This window comes from Syngnathus scovelli, chromosome 1, assembly GCF_024217435.2.
Source record: "Syngnathus scovelli strain Florida chromosome 1, RoL_Ssco_1.2, whole genome shotgun sequence".
NCBI lineage: Eukaryota > Metazoa > Chordata > Actinopteri > Syngnathiformes > Syngnathidae > Syngnathus > Syngnathus scovelli.
Genome location: NC_090847.1, coordinates 9616850 through 9636484, shown reverse-complemented (window position 1 = coordinate 9636484; position 19635 = coordinate 9616850). Strand labels below are relative to the sequence as shown.

The 19635-nt window shown below is 41.4% G+C and overlaps 2 protein-coding genes across 9 annotated transcripts in view; both read right to left on the bottom strand.

Moving 5' to 3' along the window:
* wu:fb13g09 (ATP-binding cassette sub-family C member 5) overlaps window positions 1–13886 on the bottom strand; it is a 37983-nt gene extending 24097 nt beyond the window's left edge. The window contains exons 1-7 of the mRNA XM_049746481.2: window positions 13548–13886; window positions 11149–11329; window positions 9765–9920; window positions 3732–3879; window positions 2826–3059; window positions 1804–1977; window positions 1369–1516 (exon numbers count right to left, since the gene is read on the bottom strand). Coding sequence (XP_049602438.1) covers window positions 1369–1516; window positions 1804–1977; window positions 2826–3059; window positions 3732–3879; window positions 9765–9920; window positions 11149–11321 — 1033 coding nt within the window. The 5' untranslated portion in view covers window positions 11322–11329; window positions 13548–13886. The remainder of the gene's footprint in view (window positions 1–1368; window positions 1517–1803; window positions 1978–2825; window positions 3060–3731; window positions 3880–9764; window positions 9921–11148; window positions 11330–13547) is intronic.
* Window positions 13887–18407: 4521 nt separating this feature from the next.
* The window catches only part of enox2 (ecto-NOX disulfide-thiol exchanger 2), a 158288-nt gene continuing 157060 nt past the window's right edge, over window positions 18408–19635 (bottom strand). For all 8 annotated transcript variants that reach the window (XM_049747624.2, XM_049747891.2, XM_049748128.2 and 5 more), the window contains one exon: window positions 18408–19006. In XM_049747624.2, the coding sequence (XP_049603581.1) occupies window positions 18875–19006 (132 nt within the window). In that variant the 3' untranslated portion in view covers window positions 18408–18874. The remainder of the gene's footprint in view (window positions 19007–19635) is intronic.

The window sequence follows — 19635 nt, the reverse complement described above, 5'->3', positions numbered from 1 at the left end:
AAATTTTGAACCCTGCGGCTTATAGTCAGGTGCGGCTTATATAAGATTTTTTTTGTGATTTTTGTGATGACTTGATCACTTTTATACACTCGTAAAAAGGCTGTGGACCACTGTTGTGCGGTATCTTGAAGAAAAAAACAACAAAAATACTATTTTGAAACACTACTATGGCTGCTGCTTATTTTGGCTGTGTTGCTTGTGACTATTATGAGCTTTAGTAGGAATGCACGCTAGGTGACCTGCGTCAAAGGGCTCTAAACCCTTTCTCTTAGAGATTACACAAAGCAGTGGCGCTGTTTGGACCATCTGCATTGTATTAAAACCCAATCAATCAGAATTTAAATTCAATTCTTCTGACATTTTGCTCACCAAAAACAAGTTGTAATGAATGTGAACTTTTAATGCATTTTATTCAGAAAGTTACTTTGAACCCTGAGCCTTAAATGGCGGCGAGGCGTATTTATGGATTTTTACGGCTTTCTGTGTACTGTCTTTCTTTGTAAAAAACTCATGTGCACGTGCGGCTTATAGTCCGGTGCGGCTTATGTACGAAAAAAACTAAAATATCCCTGAATTTTAGCTGGTGCGGCTTATAGTCCGGTGCGGCTTATAGTCCGGAAATTACGGTATCTGTGGGCACACTGCTGGACACACGAGTGGACCAAAATAGACATGTTATTTCAAAGGTCCCTCAAAAAAATCCTGTCAAATCTAAATCAATTATTTCTGTCCTGCTTCTGCTCGGGCTATATATCCAAAAGTCACAATAGCGTATTTCCTTAAACGTGCTTTTCCAGCATCACCAAACACAAGGTGATCTTCATGACTTCATGACACTTTAACCCTGTGGACTGTGGTATCTTGTAAATCTGATTAATCATAATTCGAATAGTAATTACAGGACAGTGCTAAAAGAAGCCCCAAAAGGCTAATTGAGAATAGCACTTAAATGGGGAGAATGATCCTTATCAACAACCTACAGCAAAGGTCCTGGTGAGAAAAGGCCGTCACTAATTCATGCGCAAGTAGGGCGGCCTCGACAGACATTCTCTGTATCGTAAGGCTCAAAACACCTTGCAAATTAACCTTGGGGCCAAGGGATTCAAATTGGCCTTTCGGATAGCGGGCAGCACAGAGACAGATGACTTAACCGAGCTAATGAAAATGGATTTATGGTTGGGATTATCTTACCAGTCCATTTAAGAGCATATGACTTTCTTTTCCGGGTGGTAAATTTACGTCAGTCGGGACCTTCAGGGACAGCTACTAAAATGAGTTGACGCCAAGCCTCATTAGCATGCGACCGCATGACTTTGCGTTTCTGGCCACAAGCTGGAAATCATTGGTGTACCATGACAGGGAACTCACTGTGAATGTTCTGCGCAAAGGCATCTTCCCAACAATACATCTTGATGAACTTCATGCTGCTCAGGATCTCGTTCATCAGCCTCACGCGCTGGTCAGTTACCACCACACACTTTTTGCGGAAATATGCTGTCAGCCTTGACGCGAGCATCTGTCCAGACGGGAAGAGAGCGTGGGGCAACAATGACAAGAAAAATAAGAAATGGGAGAGGAAATGAAAGCAGACACAATCACATTAGGCTGCATTGCAGGCCCCCCAACAGGGCCTGGACGGATGAATGGCTTTTACATCAATACCAATGGTAGCTGAGCCTGAGTGCAATTGGGAAAGTAACTACAGATTGATTGCGATATTTGTTACAGTTCGATGCACAGGATAAAATGAGCTGATTTCTACAAAGCAAACTATTTAGAAATGACATGATAACTTCAACCCACCATAGCGGGATAGAAGATGATGAAAATGGCTGATCCAATTAAAGCGGTGGGACCTAGGAAGTAAATGGTGTAGGTCAGACCAAGGATGCCCACCAGGGGCCCCCCAGCCAGCAGGCAGCCCACAGAGACGGCCTCATAGAGACGCTGGCCATCACTGGAGCAGATGTTGATTAGCTGGAGAAGGAACACAGTGGAACATTAAAACCAACAATACCCAAGACCGTCATTGTTGACAGAAAGCAGACTACACTTGAGGCGAGCTAAAACCAGGTCCAATTTGTGGCACAGGTGGTGACAGGATTTGGGTGGATTTCATCTAGATTCTGCGCTCTGCTGTGATGTGTGGTGGATGCCATTGTATTTCTTTCTTTTTCAAAAACTCCTGATCATTATAGAAATCAATTCATTAGATGCATTATTACTATTATAAATAAATAAATAAAATAAATTATTAAAAGCATCTTCAATCTATTTTTAAAAGCACCCATTTGACTGCTGCAAAACTAATGTGTCTGTGGGGTGCATGCCCACTTTGCAGGGCCAGCTTTACATCATCTGCAGTGAGGAAAACTAAGGAAAAAAAAAGTATTTGTCACCCTCCTCTATGTACCTGTTTAATAATTTTATACTGCCATGAGATTATTGTTTCTTTTACTTATCTGCTTCTTGTCAAAAGTAAAACACAAAAGTTTTTTTATGTATTGATACTAGACTGGTTAACCTCTGACACACTTGTGTGAAAACATTGCCTGATTAATTAATATGGGATTTATTTGGGCCTCCTTGCAGCTATTGCATTCGTGCAGAAGACTAGTACAGCTCTTGCCAAAGTGCAACGTAATATTGGAAAATACGTTTTTCCATATTCCCAAATGCCAGTGTTATGTGAGGGCTCTTCTAAGGTTTAGACACCTCTCTGTTCTCACAGGCAATGAAACTTAATAAGGTTAGAAATTAAATCTGCCTCAATCATCTTCCTGTGGTGCTCTGCTGAGAGGTACAATTCACTGATTCCACCTTACCTCCCCGGGACTGATGTCTTTGGTGCTGCGGAGGCGGAGGATCCTGTTGAACGCGAATGTGAGAGCCGCCCCGCGGAGGCGAGCTGCTGTGCGATAGTTGACGGCCCACATGAGCGCCAGAGACCAGGAGCGCATCAGTTCCATAGCGAAGATCCCGGCAACCAAGCAGAGGCCGTATTTCACGCAGCGTTCGGAGCTCTGGGAATATTCCAGTAGAGCTCGAACCAGTAGTGCCTGGGAAACAGGAATGGAGAAGGTAAGATAATAGTCCCAGAGAATACAATATAAGTTACATAGTCAAGGATGTGTGAACACTATCAGACATTATCACCTGATATGAAAATGGTTTTAATAAATGATATTATTCTCAGCAAAATGTAATGAGTAATAAACTAATGGGGAATACATTCAGAAAAATCTTGTCAGCATGTGTACTGTCAAAAACAGACAAATGAGTCATTGTTTTAAAACTAAAAACCCAAGGCTATTAGTTGAGTGGGCCAAAAACCACAGTTTACAAATTACATGTGAAGTAAATAAGATTATATTATTGCATTTTTGAAACACAGCGGAGACTGATATCTATGTTAGCTTCAGGGCTACTTCATTGTCTATTTGTGTGACCTAATGACATGCTGGAGATAAAGTACACCTTGTCATGCATGTGGAAGGGAAAAGAAGGGCATGAGCAAAGCATGGCTGAGGATCTGAGGAAATAGAGGTTTCACTTTCTACAAGCTTTGTAATCTGCCAGTATGATGTCACTTCAAAATCTAGAGCTCCGTAAAATGGAATAGTTGAGGGTGAGAAAACACCAACTTGAGGAAACAAAAAAGAACCTGGAAGGCATGCTCGGCTCGCCTGATCGGCAGTGTCAAGGGAGAAGCGGATTCGGGAGGTACTCACGGGCCCGACAAAGCCTGCCACCATTGTGAGGAGGAGGGCAAAGATGGCCACCAGCATTCGGGTTTGGCAGAATCTCATAAAGACTCTCGTCAGGGACGCCCCTTCACGCCCTCGTGTTTTTAGTTCGTCGTGCCACAGCGATTCAAGCCTGGAACACACAGAACAAATCACACACAGTTAGTAGTTATTTTTACCATCAATGATCAATGGCACATCCACTCCATGTTCTGACAGCAGAAACATTTTTCCAATATGTATCATGGAAATTGGTGGTTCCAATGTTCAAACAGCTTTACTTAGTAGCAGTTTATTTGTATCCAGTCACCATCAGTAATGTATTCTACAATACAAAGACAATAACTGTCATATACTGAGTGGTGGACACATGTGGAACAGGCTAAAAAACAAAAGGTGGCCAATTTTTATGTCGATATTTTTTTTACTAGCATACCAATTGGCAATTGGTCCTGGTGCTGGAACAGATTAAATGCTTTCACCATGGTTCTTAGTTTGCCTTGTCCTGTTTTCATCTTATCCCTTTTAATTTCCAGAAATTAAGTTATGTTTTGCTTAAAAAAAATTGAACTTTCTTGCCAGCGAGCACAGTAGGGAGCAAACCTGGGTTAACTTTAATGGCAACCACACGAGAAACATACCAGCAATTAGGCTGCAATTAACATCAGGTTAACACACACCTAAAAATCAGACTTGCATGAATGATGTAGCATGTAATTAAGATTTTGAAATAACGTATTAAAGACGTGTCTAATGCACTCATATTGCCGTATAATGCTCTGTAAAAATGTGTGGAATATCATGTTGGCCAGGTTACTAATGACTCTTCTCAAGCAGCAACTGCCAGGCCGCCGCAGAGAGTAATTTATGCCCTAACGACTTTATTAAAAACCAATCAAAGGCAGAGAACATTAAACCAAGACGACTCTTCTGTAGCCTGATAATTACTACTTGATGTAAAAAAAACCTCAAAAGGACTAAAGGATGTTGCGGTGTCAGTAGCCGCATGGCACCCAATGTATTGATTTTAGCCCGAGGAATGCAATTTGAATTAAAAAATGATAAAGAATAAGAAACCACTTCCAGGAGTAAAATGCAGCTTTGCAACGTTGAAACTACATACATATTTGTAAGCGCCACACTGAAGAAATTACTTTTTTCAACGGATTAGTGGCTACTACTGTTGGCAGCAGATTAGCAGGATAGGAAGCCTTATGTCATGAGACTTCAGTTCAGCGATACCCAAGATGTGCGTTGTTTCTCCTTTTTTGTGATGCCACCACAGATGGGTAATAGTCGCAGACTTAACAGTTAGGGATGTTAAAATGTTACTCAAACCAAAGTCAACCCCAACATTTTCTTTACAATACGTTCCATGCCCGCCCACTAGAATAAACACGGCAGGCATTCGGATTAATGTTGTGTTTATGGAATGTGAATTATGCAGCAAAATCCACCCGTTTTTATCCGTCTCATTAGCGGACATTTTGCCATTTGCTGTCAACTGAAAAGGACATCAGAGTTGCTTGGGGCTCAGTTACCGATCTATAATGCGTCAGATGTTGTCTGATTTTTGCCATGTGACGTTGGTCTGTTTTCTAAGTTTGCTTATGAGGCGTTTGCCAGCTGAGCTGAAATTAGTCATTACCTGAACCCTGAGCAACTGTGATGTCATTTTCAGATGACTGCAAGTGCCAAAATGGCTGCCCCCAAACGGAATATTAATTGGAATGCCGTCATTGGCCTGTTTAGACTAGTGGGGCTGCATAGAACATACCGTAATTTTTGGACTATAAGTCGCGTTTTTTTCCCCATAGTTTGGGTGTGGGGGCGACTTATACTCAGGAGCGACTTATATGTGAATTTTTCCGCAAATTTTCAAAATTCAAAAATCCGTGATGTAGTGAAACCGCGATAAACGAACTGCGATGTAGCAAGGGATTACTGTCATTTGACCTGCAAGTGACGTCAGCAGCGCGGCGGTTGTTTACATAAGGACAAAGTATTCTATCACGGGATGACGAAGATGACGAAGGGCCCCACGTTTGAAGGATTTAATGATTTGGAGTGACACAAGGTTTGAAAAACGTATTTATGTTATAGTTATTTGATATACGTATTTTATTTCGTGTAGCAACTTGTATATTTTTATCGTTACAGTTCAGTAGTTGTTGGCTCGTTGAACTCTTGTTTTGTTAAATAAAGAGCCGTTTACCAAACCCACGTGTTTCCTGGTACTTTAACGCTACAATATAGTTGTACACTAGATCTGTGCGGCGCGCACGCGGCGTTGTTGACATAAATGACGAGGAATTTGATCGATGGATTTAATGATTAGGAGTGACACAGATGGTTTGATAATATTGTTATATGATAGTTATTTGAAATATACTTTATATATCGTTAGATGGGTCTGTGGAATAATTAGAAATGCAACTTACGAGTCCGACGTCAGCGGCGCATATGTGGCGCATACGCGGCATTGTTTACATAAAGGACGATCGATGGATTTAATGAATTGGAGTGACACAGATGGTTTGATAAACGTGTTATTTATGTAATACTTATTTGAATAATTCTGAATGTTACTCAGGCCCGCTCTCAGCTCCTCATTTGTGTATATGTCACGTTAGCATACCGTATCGTTTAGCCTGTTGTTGCTGGTTCATGTCTGTTCTTGGTGTTGGATTTTGACAAATAAATTTGCCCCAAAAGTGCGACTTATGTTTTTTTTCACTGTATTGTGCATTTTATGGCTGGTGTGACTTATACTCCGGTGCGACTTATAGTCAGAAAATTATGGTAATTGTAAAGACAATTTTGGGGATGACTTCTCCTTTATAACATCGTGCAGAATAGTTAATACTGATAAAGGTATTGGGACCTCAAAATGAACAACAAGTGGCATCTAATTTGTTCGCAACTGTGGTTGGCTATCTAAACTCTACTATTATTGCCCTTTGATGTAAATTGTTAATTTTCTTTATTACAATACTTTGAATGCAGAAGAGCCACATACTGGTATCTACGCAGGGATGATTGAAAAGAAACGTTCCCAGCAGTCGACAGCCAAGCTGCTGTTTTGAGAGGCGCTTTGGCTCAGATATGGTATTGAAGATTCGCACCTCACTGGGCACCGGCAAGTGTCAACTCTCCCAGGGTGAGTTTTTTCCCTTCTCCACCATCTCGCCATCGTCTCTGCTGTGCATCTGAGTTGCGTAACTGTTCCTACTATGGCAACACACACTAAATCCCTGCTTGCTGCAGCGCTCCGGCATACCATCATCGGCCAACCCTGACAATGTGAGCTCAGTGCTGGTTGGGTGTTAAACTCACCGCACACCACATTAAGTACGCTACGTTGAAAATTTGCTCTTACAGAGATAATAATGCTTTGTTTTGGACGACTAAATTTATATTTACAATATGGCATAAAATAAAATGGTTGCACGTTAAAAATTATGATCATTTTCTGCAGAAGGTGTAAATTACTTTATAGAAATAAGAAAATACTATGAGTGCATTATAATTAGTGTCAAGTGAAACTGGAATTCAAAACAAAATTAATGGAAACGGCAAGAACTGGCTATAACAAGTCGGATGAGCTGGAGCTGACTTGGGGCGAGAAGTACACTAGAAACAGACATGTTGATGTTTGCCAGAAAATGAAAAAAATTGTGGGGCAACCACAAGATTGTATTTAACCTTTAATAATTTGTGTGGTAAGACTCCACGCTTACTGTTTATCATACGCTGGAGCCCCAATGGCTCTTGCAATATAAGAAAAAGTTAATCTTGTGGTCCGTATATCTCTAGGTGCAAAAGGTTTGGTGAGCAATTTCAATTAATTGGCATTGATTGTTCATTTTTTTACTAATGTGTATTTATTCACCTTTCTATGCCAGTGACATTAAGTGCCAGGCAGAACTGTCTTCCAGAAAACAACAAAAGGTACAAATAATTAAAGAATGATAGCGTGGTGTTCAAAATAATGATTTCAACCTTACGTAGGAGTAACCCAATTTGGTAAAAATTCACAGCTACCAAGCGAGTGAGCAAAACTAGCCAGCATATTTGAGTATTAAGTTTGGTTTAGTGCGACTGGCTCATTCTTCAAATTGGATACTGTTAATCTGTTTTCCCTTCTGCTGCAGTTCAACAGGTACTCTCATCTTATTTGCAAGGCTGTGGTAACAGTACTCTTTACATGACATCAAATGACAGCGATTAACGCAGCGCATTAAACGCTGAGCAGTTAATAACATAGCCACCAAAGTCTGCCGCTAACTCTGTCGCTAATCTGTAATCGTTGTTATTCTTAAACTGCCCGCCATGCCGAGAACAACCCGTGCCAAAGATATAACTGGATGTCCATCGATTAAGTTGCGGTGTCAAACGAAGCACGCAGAGTGCAAACAGGCATGGACACGAACAGTGTGAATCTTTCCACAGCAAATTCCCACAAGATGGCTTTGCTCTCTCTCTCTCTCTCTCTCTCTCTCTTTCTCTCTCTTTCTCACTCACTCACTCACTCACTCACTCACTCACTCACTCACTCACTCACTCACTCACTCACTCACTCACTCACTCACTCACTCACTCACTCACTCACTCACTCACTCACTCACTCACGTCAATATTTGACCAGCACTAGTGTCGCCTTCATCTCACTCACAGGTACAGCTGAGAGAGCACAAGAGCGCTTGCTTCAATATTTGTTGAAAGATGAGGGGGAAAAAAAATAAATAATCCATCTGAGATATGAGTGTGAGAGACAAGAGGCCTGGTGTGGATGGCCCCTTCATCTCAGCAGTGATACACTGGGAATGGAAACTAAATAATTTCCGCCTTAGTCTTCCCGTAACAATTTAGAATTGAATTCTACTAGTAAATGGGAACTCGTTATGCCATTCCGGGTTTTATTCTGGTGCTCTCTTAAAGCAGCTTTGCTTAATGTTGATCCCAATCAGCTCCGCCACGGAATGCAATCTTGTTATAGAAGCCCTTTGTTTGTACGAATGATTACACAATAACTACTCAGCAACTTTACTGGGGGTTGGGAAGTGGCTCCATTTCGTGGCAAAATACTATTTTACTTCTTTTGTATCTGAATGACACGAGTCCATTCTTGAACAATTTCTGTGTGGCTTGCCATCTACAGGCTGGCAAACTTAGTAAGTCAATACCGTTGTTACTTTCAGGATGGATTTTATAATTCGAGGGACAGCATGCAAACTTCACACAGGATGGCACGAGGCGGGGTTCAAACCCAGAACCTCCCAACTGTCAGGCAAACATGATAAGCACAACTTTGCCTTGCTGCGTCAGAATATCAATCATTATATAATTCAGGGGTGCTCAATACGTCGATTGCGATCGACCAGTCGATCACCAAGCTACTACTGGTAGTTCCCATGACATTTATAAAAAAAAAAAAAAAAAAAAAATGCTGTATGCTAGAATCCAGCCCATCGCTTGATTGACATACAGGTAGGCCTGTCGGGAGGCAATCACAGTGAACCGCACATGCGCCATAGACAGTGACTACAACCCCTCACCGCAGCATGTTTAACGGCCGCGCACACACAAACCGCCAAAGTTTATAAGCTAATCAACGCGCGCACTCGCTGTTTTCTTTTAAACAAAACAAAGTTTATGACCATCAAAAATGAGTGGGGTTGCTGGACCAAGTAAGACGCCAAAAACGTATCACTTTCATACGGAATGGGAGTTGGACTTTTTTCTCACAATGTCATTTTCTAAGTGTGTTGCAAAAATACACGCACTATATTATTTATTTATTTACGTATTTATTGTAGTGGGTAGATCTTTGTGACTTGGTCATTTTAAAAGTAGCTCGTAAGCTGAAAAGGTTTGAGCACCCCTGATATAATTGTTGGCGCATATAGTAATTGTGTAACTTTTCTTCTGCAAGTCGTCTTTGAGTTTACCTGTGGATAATTTCCACCATCACACTCTTGTGTCAGCATTTCGGGTTAGGTCACACACTGAGCTCACCTTTGGCAGTTGATTTCTGAGGCTTCATGGCAGGACAGCCCCCACACGTCATTTATGGACAAGCTGGACGTCTTGTAGGCTCTCACGACCAGCGGCGAGAGCCAGTGCAGCGTCATGAAAGAGAAGAACCCGGCGTTGTCCACCGGGTGCTGGTGTCTGAAAAACAGAACCAATGGCATGTGGTGGCTAAGACGACCACAAGGTTGTGATAGTCGGAGGCTTGACCTATCTTGGCGTTTGAAGAACGCAATTGAGTAGAGGCAAGGTGAATCTTGCCCGCAATGTTTGAGCACCAAAGAGCAGCTCACGGCTTGTTTATCACTTAGCATACAGTATTCAAACGCACACAGCTGTCTGCAACTCGGGGATAAGATTCCATTTGTTATCGCCGCTTCCTGCACTACGCTAACGGCCAGAAGGCAAGCAAGCACGTCTCTAGTTTATGTGTGCTTAAAAGAGAATCTGTCTGTATTTGTGCCATTAACTTGCACCCTGTAGCACTACTGTAACATATTCAGCACTATCTTTTTGTTTGCATTTAGCCAGTAGGAACGTCCAAAGTCAAAAGTGTGGCATCATCTCATTTTACGGTTCGAGAAGATCAGCTCCATAAGTGTGTTTTGCTTTTTCTTTGGCTTCTTGTGACGCTACACAGGGTATCTGGGCTTTAGTAATCTTCCAACAGTGAGTAGTTTTATATTATTTTAGTGTCAAGTCAGGATTATAATGGTCTTGCTTTTGTTGGGGGTTTCTTTGTTGATTCTTTCAAAAATGCTTCATTGTAGTTTAGTTTTCAATAGTTTGAGTAATTTAGTTATTTTAGTTTTTTCCATTTTTGGGATATCCATTTTTAAAAGCCGTTTTTTAAGTCTCTTTACCGACAATGTTTTTTTAAATACGTTTCTGTTATTTTGTTAATTTTTGGTATATTAAAGTATAGTGTTTATAACTTCTTTTTACATTGATATGACTGTTCATATAACTTAATATTTGCCCATGTTTGAACAAAAGGGTTTTACAATGGTAAATACAAGTGTCGGTTATCAGCGAATTTCTTCAGATTTTTTTGTGTGGAATATTTTCCAGATGGGCCGCAATTGTGTGACATCTTGTAAGACCATATCGCCTGAGATGTCATCGCACCTCAAAATCCCTTAGTTTAGTGACTATCACAAGATCAACATGGTGTTTTATGCTTTTGTGGATTCATTCTTTGCCCAAATATGTTCATAAGAGCGATAAGAAAAGAACGCAAGAAAATCTACACTAGAGGTGCATTTTCATTCAACTTAATGTAGTTTTTTTTTTCATGTTTTTAGGTTCCTCTTGTTTCCACACCATGACGAGTTCTGAGAGACCGATACAATATAATGCCATCTTTTACTTTTGTGTTATCCTGAAGGGCTTCAGTAGCTGTATGCTTTTCCGGTAGCGGCCGCGTTTTTTCGGCCCTCTCTCCACAACCACTTCTGCTTCCTCCTCCTCTTCCTCGGGCTGGAGGGAGGCCATGGACAGGCCGTCCATCCGCCCGGCCGCTTCTAAGGCGTCGGGAAACATGGCGGACCCTATGGACATGGAAAGGACAGCAACATGATGAAGACATTTTATCTGCATGTTACTCTTTTTGGGCAATTTGCGGTTCATTTTTTTAAATCGTAAATTAGCATGTTGTGATTGCCATGATTCATGTGACTTTCTGGCATTTGGGCTTGCATAATCATGCAAATAATTATCTGAAAATCAAAACCGCTGAGGCAGATTTTCTAAAGATAATCTAAAGAGCTAATTATTGCAAACACTACCGAAAGCACTGAGAAGTGCGGAATAAACCAGGGCTCTACTTCAGTTCGCAGACATTTTTTGCTCACGTTCACATTTTAGAAATAGAAGAGAATTTCACGGGTTCTGCTTTTCCTTTGAGCCTCGAGACGTGTTGTGCTGAGTCATGCTGGAGACTTTGAGGAATCACCTTGGTCAAGGGTCACAATGGCTCATTGGCGCGCAACTTAAGCGGTTATCTATTTAAAGCCGTCTTCAGCTCTTGGGTGGACATCTGAGCTTCTTGTGTAACGGCTGGGGAATCTTTTCCTCAAATGAGGATGGCGGGTCATTTTAAGTTTGTTGTTTCAAGTACATTGATCGATTTTATTGCTGAGCTATTGGTTGATTAATTCTAACTCATTTGTAAAGTACATTTTTTTTTTTTTTAATGATACCCATAGTTTAAACTGGTTCCTTGCTGACATGCATTGCTTACACTAACAACATGGGAGTGAACAGAGAGAATTAGCGTATTTTTAAAAACTGTGTTGTCAATTTTTAACCCCCCCCTTGTCTATACTATTTTACAAAAAGAGACTTGCAAGTTCACTTCTCACTAAGAAAAAGACAAGATGAACTGAATAATTTTCACATTGTTTTTTGTTTTACCAGAAAGGATCCTGTTGGAAGGCAATCGTGGTACCAATCACGCGAAGACATAGTTCCCATTTCCATGTTGCAAAAGTGGCGCTTTATCAACATGTTGAAAACTTTTGACCCAAGGAACTGCTTCCAAGCTGCAATGCCCTAGTCGCCAATGATTCAGTATGATAAAATAGATTCTTGAAAATGTTAAATGTTTAATGGCTAAAGATTCTGCTTACATCATTTGGTATCGGGAGGAATAAAGCAAATCCCAGAAGGGGCAAAAAAATAAATTAAAAAAAAGAGGCAAGCCTCAATTTTAATATTGTCCTTATTGTTAATTGTTTTGACAAGTATAGATGAAAAATAAAATCAGAAATTAGATTTTTGTGAGAAAAAGATTTCAGACCATAATACTCAATACAAAGTTTTTTTTTTATATACGTATATACATACAACAAACTTCCAATTGCAGTGCACGTGTGAACAGTGCGATTGGAGCTTCGTGAAGAACACCTTATATTTTCCATGTTGACCACAGTCATATGAACAGTTTTTTAATGTCTATCTTCAAAAGGCCATGTCTATTTTCAAAAGCCCATTCATTGCAGTCGCAATAGCCTGAAGAAAAAAAGCAAGGCCCCTCGCTCGCCTGACGAAAAGCGCAGCTAAATTCATGCTGCGCCGAGATAACAACAAATGCTCATCTCAGTAAATGACATGGACCTTGTAAACAAATGATTCAGACACTGTCAAAGTACAGAACTTACGAAAAGTACATATTAATCTTAATTGCGTGCATTTTTTTCCCGAGCATTCTGACTTCCTCCCACAATGCAACAACATGTTAGTTTCAATGAAGAGTCAGTGATTCCCAACTTGTCTGCAGGCACAACAATTAATGTGATTCCAATGCTGTTTTTGTTTGGTGGCATACAGTGACATTTTTCTCATGTAAAATATGTGCCATGGCGCAATAAAGGTTTAAAAACTTTACAAATTGTCCATTGGTGTAATGTGAGTCTGAATGTCTGTTTCTTGCTCATAATGCACTCTGGAATTAACAGATGAGAATCTTGCCCTAAGTCAAGAGAAAATGCAATGCACCTATGATGCATTTGGGAAGAAAAATGCATCATCAGGTAAGAAAAAAGGTCACTGACACAAAACTTTACCAGCATGATTTTGTAATCAGTAATATTGTGTTTTTAACAAACTGAGCAGTTTGTGTCATTTTTGGTAGAAATAAATGTCCAATTTGTTAGTTTACAACAGGAGTCTCACATTGACCTTGTCCCACAATGAAGGAGCTTGAATTCTTAGACTGTTTTGTCACAATTAGTCACTAAAACAAAGTGAAAATGTCAACACACTTACGTGAATGTTGGGCTGGCTGGGTCACACTTCTCAGATGTTGTGTTTACGCGCATCCAATGCGAATGAGAATGACCATGTTTGCTAGTTTACTAGCTTTTTGCTCAGAGACGCGAGGGGAGCACACTGAAACTCATCTTCCGGCTCACTGAAGGTGCAGGTAGAGAAAAAGGCTGCGGCGTCTGATGCGGGAGGATGGGAGAGCGGCCTGGAAAACATTATCAACTTATCCGCCCGTCTCACGTGGATACAGTACGTGCCACTTCCTTACAAAGCTCCGCTTCACCGACTATCGGAGCTCCGCTGGGAGAGGAATTCCCGACATCACGTCGACGTCACAGAGTGTCAGCCAATTGGTGACGGCTTTCAACGTCACGCGAATGAGGAAGTGCAAGCTGGACACAAAGAGGGCGGAGTCGCGACGAGGGGGCTACGTAATCACCAGCGCGAGGGGAAGGGGAGGGCGCCGGGTCAAAATGCGATTTGATTTGTTTCCCACCGCCTAGTGCTCAACCGATCGATCAATTGTGAAGCAGCCATAGAGAATAAATGTTGAAGAAATACACTCCACAATGGCAGAAACTGTGCACTGACAGAGATGTATGAGCTCTGCAAACATACAAACATTCAAAGTTTTAGCAGTAACCACAATAAACTAAACATGCAGGGAGCACTAGAAACACACACACGACCAATAACATCCATCCATCCATCCATCCATCCATCCATCCATCCATCCATCCATCCATCCATCCATCCATCCATCCATCCATCCATCCATCCATCCATCCATCCATCCATCCATCCATCCATCCATCCATCCATCCATCCATTTTCTTAACTGCTTGCCCTCACGGAGGGTTGCCGGTCTGCTGAAGCCTCTCCCAGCCACAGGGCACACATAGGCTAACAACCATTCACACTCACACCTACGGGAAATTTGGAGTGTTCAGTCGGCCTACTAATGCCTACCATGCATGTATTTGGAAACTGAAACCGGAGTACCCGGAGAAAACCCACGCAAGCACGGGGAGAACGTGCAAACCACACAGGAAGGCAGGAGCCGGAATCAAACCCACCTCCTCTGCACTGTGAGGCGTAATATGCATTTGTCTACTGATGTCACCATGTTTGGTTTGTTTATTTTCCCCTACCTCAGCGTTTCTTGTTTTTGTACCACCAGTGGATCAGCTCAGAGAAAATCAGCAGGCTCGGGACGAGATAGATTTTCAAGGTTTTGTGAACTCACAAATACGGCGAGAATTCAGCTTACATGCAATGTTATAAAAATGAAAGGGCGGAAGCGAACCCCACATGATACTATTATGTGCAACTCCAACATTTCTAGTGTAAGCAGTAAAGCAGTTTTTACAGTTATGAAACTTATTTCGAGCATTTTCTCTCATAGCACAAATCAAATAATAATCACCATGAGAACAATAAAAACACACTTTGCACATAATACAAATAAGTGCAACATGAGTGGAAAAAAAACAATGCTAGTTTGACTTTACACCTCTGAAAAAAAGTCCCAATTCAATGGGAGAGCAACTTTGTGTCTCTGAAAAAAGTCCCAATTCAATGGGAGAGCAACTTTGTGTTAATTTCTTTGTAAATGTATTTAAAAGATTAACATATATAGCCTGTTCAGAAAATAGCCCACGATTCACAATTCAGTAAGAAAAATATTGCCAATCTTACAAAAAATCCAATCTGTTATTTACAAGTAATTCAAAGATATACGTTTCCAAACCAATTTTTTGATGATATGACTGCTGACAAAAGCAGTAGGATGACTTCTGAAGTGTTTCGAGCAATATGTTTTGCTCATTCAGCCAAACACTTCAGAACTTGCTTCACAGGCACTTCACAGTGCAGGTGGACAATGACCCAACGCGAATTGAGAAAGCAACCAGTCTTTTAAGGCAAATGAATGGAATATGATGCAATGGCTATGTCTATCACCTGATCTGACTGCCTGGGTGTGTCACCATAGCAACAACACAATTTCTTTCTGTCAATAGTATTTGTTTCAGCCTGTGTATCATCCGAATTTGAATGTACGTATTCTAATGTTATTGTAAAATTATCATAAAATAAGCGTAAAGTAGTCGATTAAAAGCAAGAGCATGAAATTGAATGACAGACTGTTGCAGAGAATCACATGCAGGCTTGTTATTTTTAGTCTCTGTTAGCCTGGTAGAATTTAAACCAAGTATTCCCAGTAAAGTGAAAATAAAATGCACTAAACCTAACCGACTGGATCTATTAAAAAAAGCAAATGTGTAAACCTTGTCAACATCTCCTCTTAGAATAAAGGGTAAAATGTAACGACCTGTATTAGTATGAATTCTTGGGGGGGGGGGGGGGGTTCCACAAAGCACGAAAATATACATGTCAGCAAATGGACAAAGAAGTCCACTACACAGTACTTTTTTGGGCTTGTGTAAGACAAAGACATTGACTGATTGTGACATCTTTGCCACAAAGGATGACTGCAGAAAGATGTGGAAATGCTGTGTAGTCCGCGTGCAACAACCCTGGGTAACTTTTGCGCAGGATGTGAGGAAACGCTCACCGTAGTACAAGTAATACTCAACAGAAGGCGCTGTCGACGCACTAAGCTATCATTTTGATTTTTCAGAAGACGGAGTGCACAGTAATAGACAAATATTAAAACACACATGCTTAGCTTGGCTTGTTGGTGCAGCTTAGCTCTGGACACTTCAGTTTAGCACTACTAGCACATACTAGTCGCATATGTTCCATGTGAAGACACAATAATTTTAAGTTTGCCTTTACACTTACAGCTTCAAAGCAGATAAAGCATATATTTTGTAGAATCTCAGGAGGACCTTTTTACCCTATCTTTCCAAGCTGGCATTTTTCAATTTTGTTTCGTGGCATTGTTAAGTATACAAAAAGACAAAAGTTTGTCATTCTTGACATTTAGAGATAAAATTGGAGCTGTATAAGACAGTATTTTGCAATATCTTTGCAGTACCTTCCACAGTTTAAAGGTGGCATTTTCCCACTTATAGATGAGACATTTCTTATGCCTTAGGAGGTGTTATCAAAGCCCTAACACAGCTAGAAAACTGAATCAGGGTGTGACGTTTAACATCTGACACTCACTTCTCCCTCTCTAATGGTGAGACATAATTTTATTGAGTGCATCGCACCAGAATAAGTGCTGGCATAAGTTAAACATGCCTGTGGAAGTGTAATGGTCTGACGGTGCTTTGCGCCTCCAAGACCTGGACGACAGGGTTATGAAGTTTAACACCTCACTCTCATTTCTCCTGCCCTGTTGTGTTAAGAGCAATATTTTACATAGTGCGTCACACCAGGCTTGGTGCTGACGTCATCAAATTATCTGATTGGGGGATTTTGTGTGGGTGTCTGAAAGCACACAGCTGGAGCAATGTCCCACATTGGCAGCATAAAAGACATGTGGATCAATTTTTGTTGAGCTTGGGTAAGGGAATTCCATCATGATGAAAAGAACATCATGCCTGCAGGCAAACGGGTTTATGGCAGCATGACAGTCTGAGGTTGCTTTGTTACTTCAGGACGATAGGTTGTGAAGTTTAATACCTGACAGTTGTGTTGAAGACAGTTTTACATGTCACACCAGATGTTGCAGAATGCTGTCGCCTTGTTAAAGTTCACACAATTGCGGCCAACCCTGTTGGATTCTGGGTAAGAGATGCATGTCTCTGCATTTTGGGGAAATTTTGCAGGATCCCTGCCTCATCAAGGCGCTTGCATTAGCATCTTTGCACGGTGGGGTGATTGTTGTTGGTATTTTAGGTGTCATGGCACCAGGCATAGGCAGTATCCTATTATGTGCTCGCTGAAGGGAGACGGTCATAATGAAGTCGATGAGAACGCCGTCAGAAAGCAGGACGAGACAGGGAGGTAATTAAGGCTATCTCCCACATCATAAAACCACCCAAAGGAATCCCGCGCATCCAATTACAGTCATCTTCTGCATGGAGAGGAGGTGTTTGGAAATGGGAGAAGCAGCATGCGGGTGCCCTTCGTTGTGACATTGGAGCGCACTGTTTGCAGCTTCACACGTTTTTAATGGCTTTAAACGAACAAACATCAATGGTCGGAGAGGAGAGCGACGTTCTAGGGAATTTTAATTAGTCCGTTTGCTGCATTCTCTTGCGATGCCCGACGCAATGCTTTTGTGCACACCAGCAGCCCTACAAAAAGGCCTAAATTGCCCCGTAGGCTGTCAACACAAAAGAGAAGACACCATTAGCATCCTTGTTTTTGCCATGGAGGCTGCGGCCGTGACGCAAGGCACCGAGTCACTCGTCAGGGCCTAGCAGATGAGTTCACAAAAGTTTTGCCAAACTGTTTAATGAATACTAGACACAAAAGAGAGTGTGTGTGTGTGTGTGTGTGTGTGTGAAACCACACTAATCTAATGCTGATTAGCTGAGCAACGGCATTTATTCACTCAACTACAGAATACCTAATGCCTAATAATTGTAAGTTTATTTGTGTCCATGCTGTTTGAGTATAAAAATATTGTATTTATGTAAAATCTTTAGTATATTCAATGAGAAAAAATAAATTAAATGCTATTTCATTAAGGATTTGAGACATAATTAATTTAATTAAAATAGTGTGTGAAGAGTTATTTTTTCAGCGTATTCATTTAAAATAATAATTACATATTAAATAATAATATTTTAAATTATGAGGAAAAACCCCAAAACTAAATTTTTATAATAAAAAAACAAACCTTTGGCGCGTGTATGAGTGTATGCACGGCAGAACTCTACTGTTAAAATTAACAAAATTGATACCCCGGAAGTTGAAGCTGAAACACACACCAAAACAGTGTCATATGAAAATTCCCTTTTTATAATCAAAAATACAATCCAAGCATGTACAGCATATAACAACAATTCTATGCAACTTTTCACAGCCTTTACAGAAAATGAAGAAATACATGATTTTTTTTTTTTTTTTCTCCAGAATGTATGTTACAAACCAGGAAGGATAAAATAAAATAAAATAAAACAAAACATGAGGAGGGATGGAGGCTGCAGGGTTTTGGAGGTTTGCAGAGTTTGACCCTGATGACGTGGCAGGTAAGTAGCCCTGTGTAGTCCTGCTCAGACCTGTCAGAAAGGCTCAGAAAGCTTCGATGCCCAATCCTTTTGGGCTGCACTCTCGTCCGAATCCAGTGACTCGTCTGCCCTGACTCCCGGCGAGTCTGGGCCGTGTCAAGTAAACATTCCTTTAAGCGCAGAGGTGTCGTCTTGACAGCCGTGGAGGGTTTGGGCGCTCCCTCCACGAGCGCGCCCTTACGTACTCTTGATGCCCTGGAATCCGCAGAAGTTCCAACGTTTCTCCAGGCTGGCGCCGACGCCCGTCAGCTCCTGCCGGAAGGTGCAGGGCAGCCTGGAAAGGAGTGCCTCCACCTCAGTTGGGTTGATCTACAAGAACAGAGAGGGCAATCAAAATCAGAGGTGGGGACTCCTGTCAAAATATTTGCCACTAAAAAATGTTGGGTTGTTATGCTAACCCACCACCGTAGCGCATTGGCTACATGCAGACACTCGTAAACCTTCGCCACCCAGTGAGATATGATCTTAAAACAGATTGGGTAGCTCTGGGCCTTGGGTTGAAGAGTGGATTTAAGCGGACTGATGAGGTGAAGCTGGTCACCAATTATTTTTAATCACCAGGTAACCCAATGTGCTGGGTTATTGGCTCAGTCCCTTTTGGACCCAGTGCTTGGTTAGATATTGCGCGTTTGCTTGCTGTGTCGTGACACAACAGCACCGCGTGTGATGTCACCAGATAAGCAGAGCGGACTTGGCTTCTTCGGCTTCCACTTGTTGTTGTTGTAGGTGGAGGCTAGCCAGGCATATTGACAAATGTGCATGCAGCTGCCTAATGAGTGTGTGCACTGGAGTGTGTGTGGGAAGAGCAGACAAAACGTGGGCGGCCAAACGTATCATCGCAGCAACAAATAAACACAATTGAAGAAAAGACTTGTGTTCTTTCTTGGACATGTGTGTGACACAGCAATGGAGAAACATGCTGCCACTATCATTTTCCA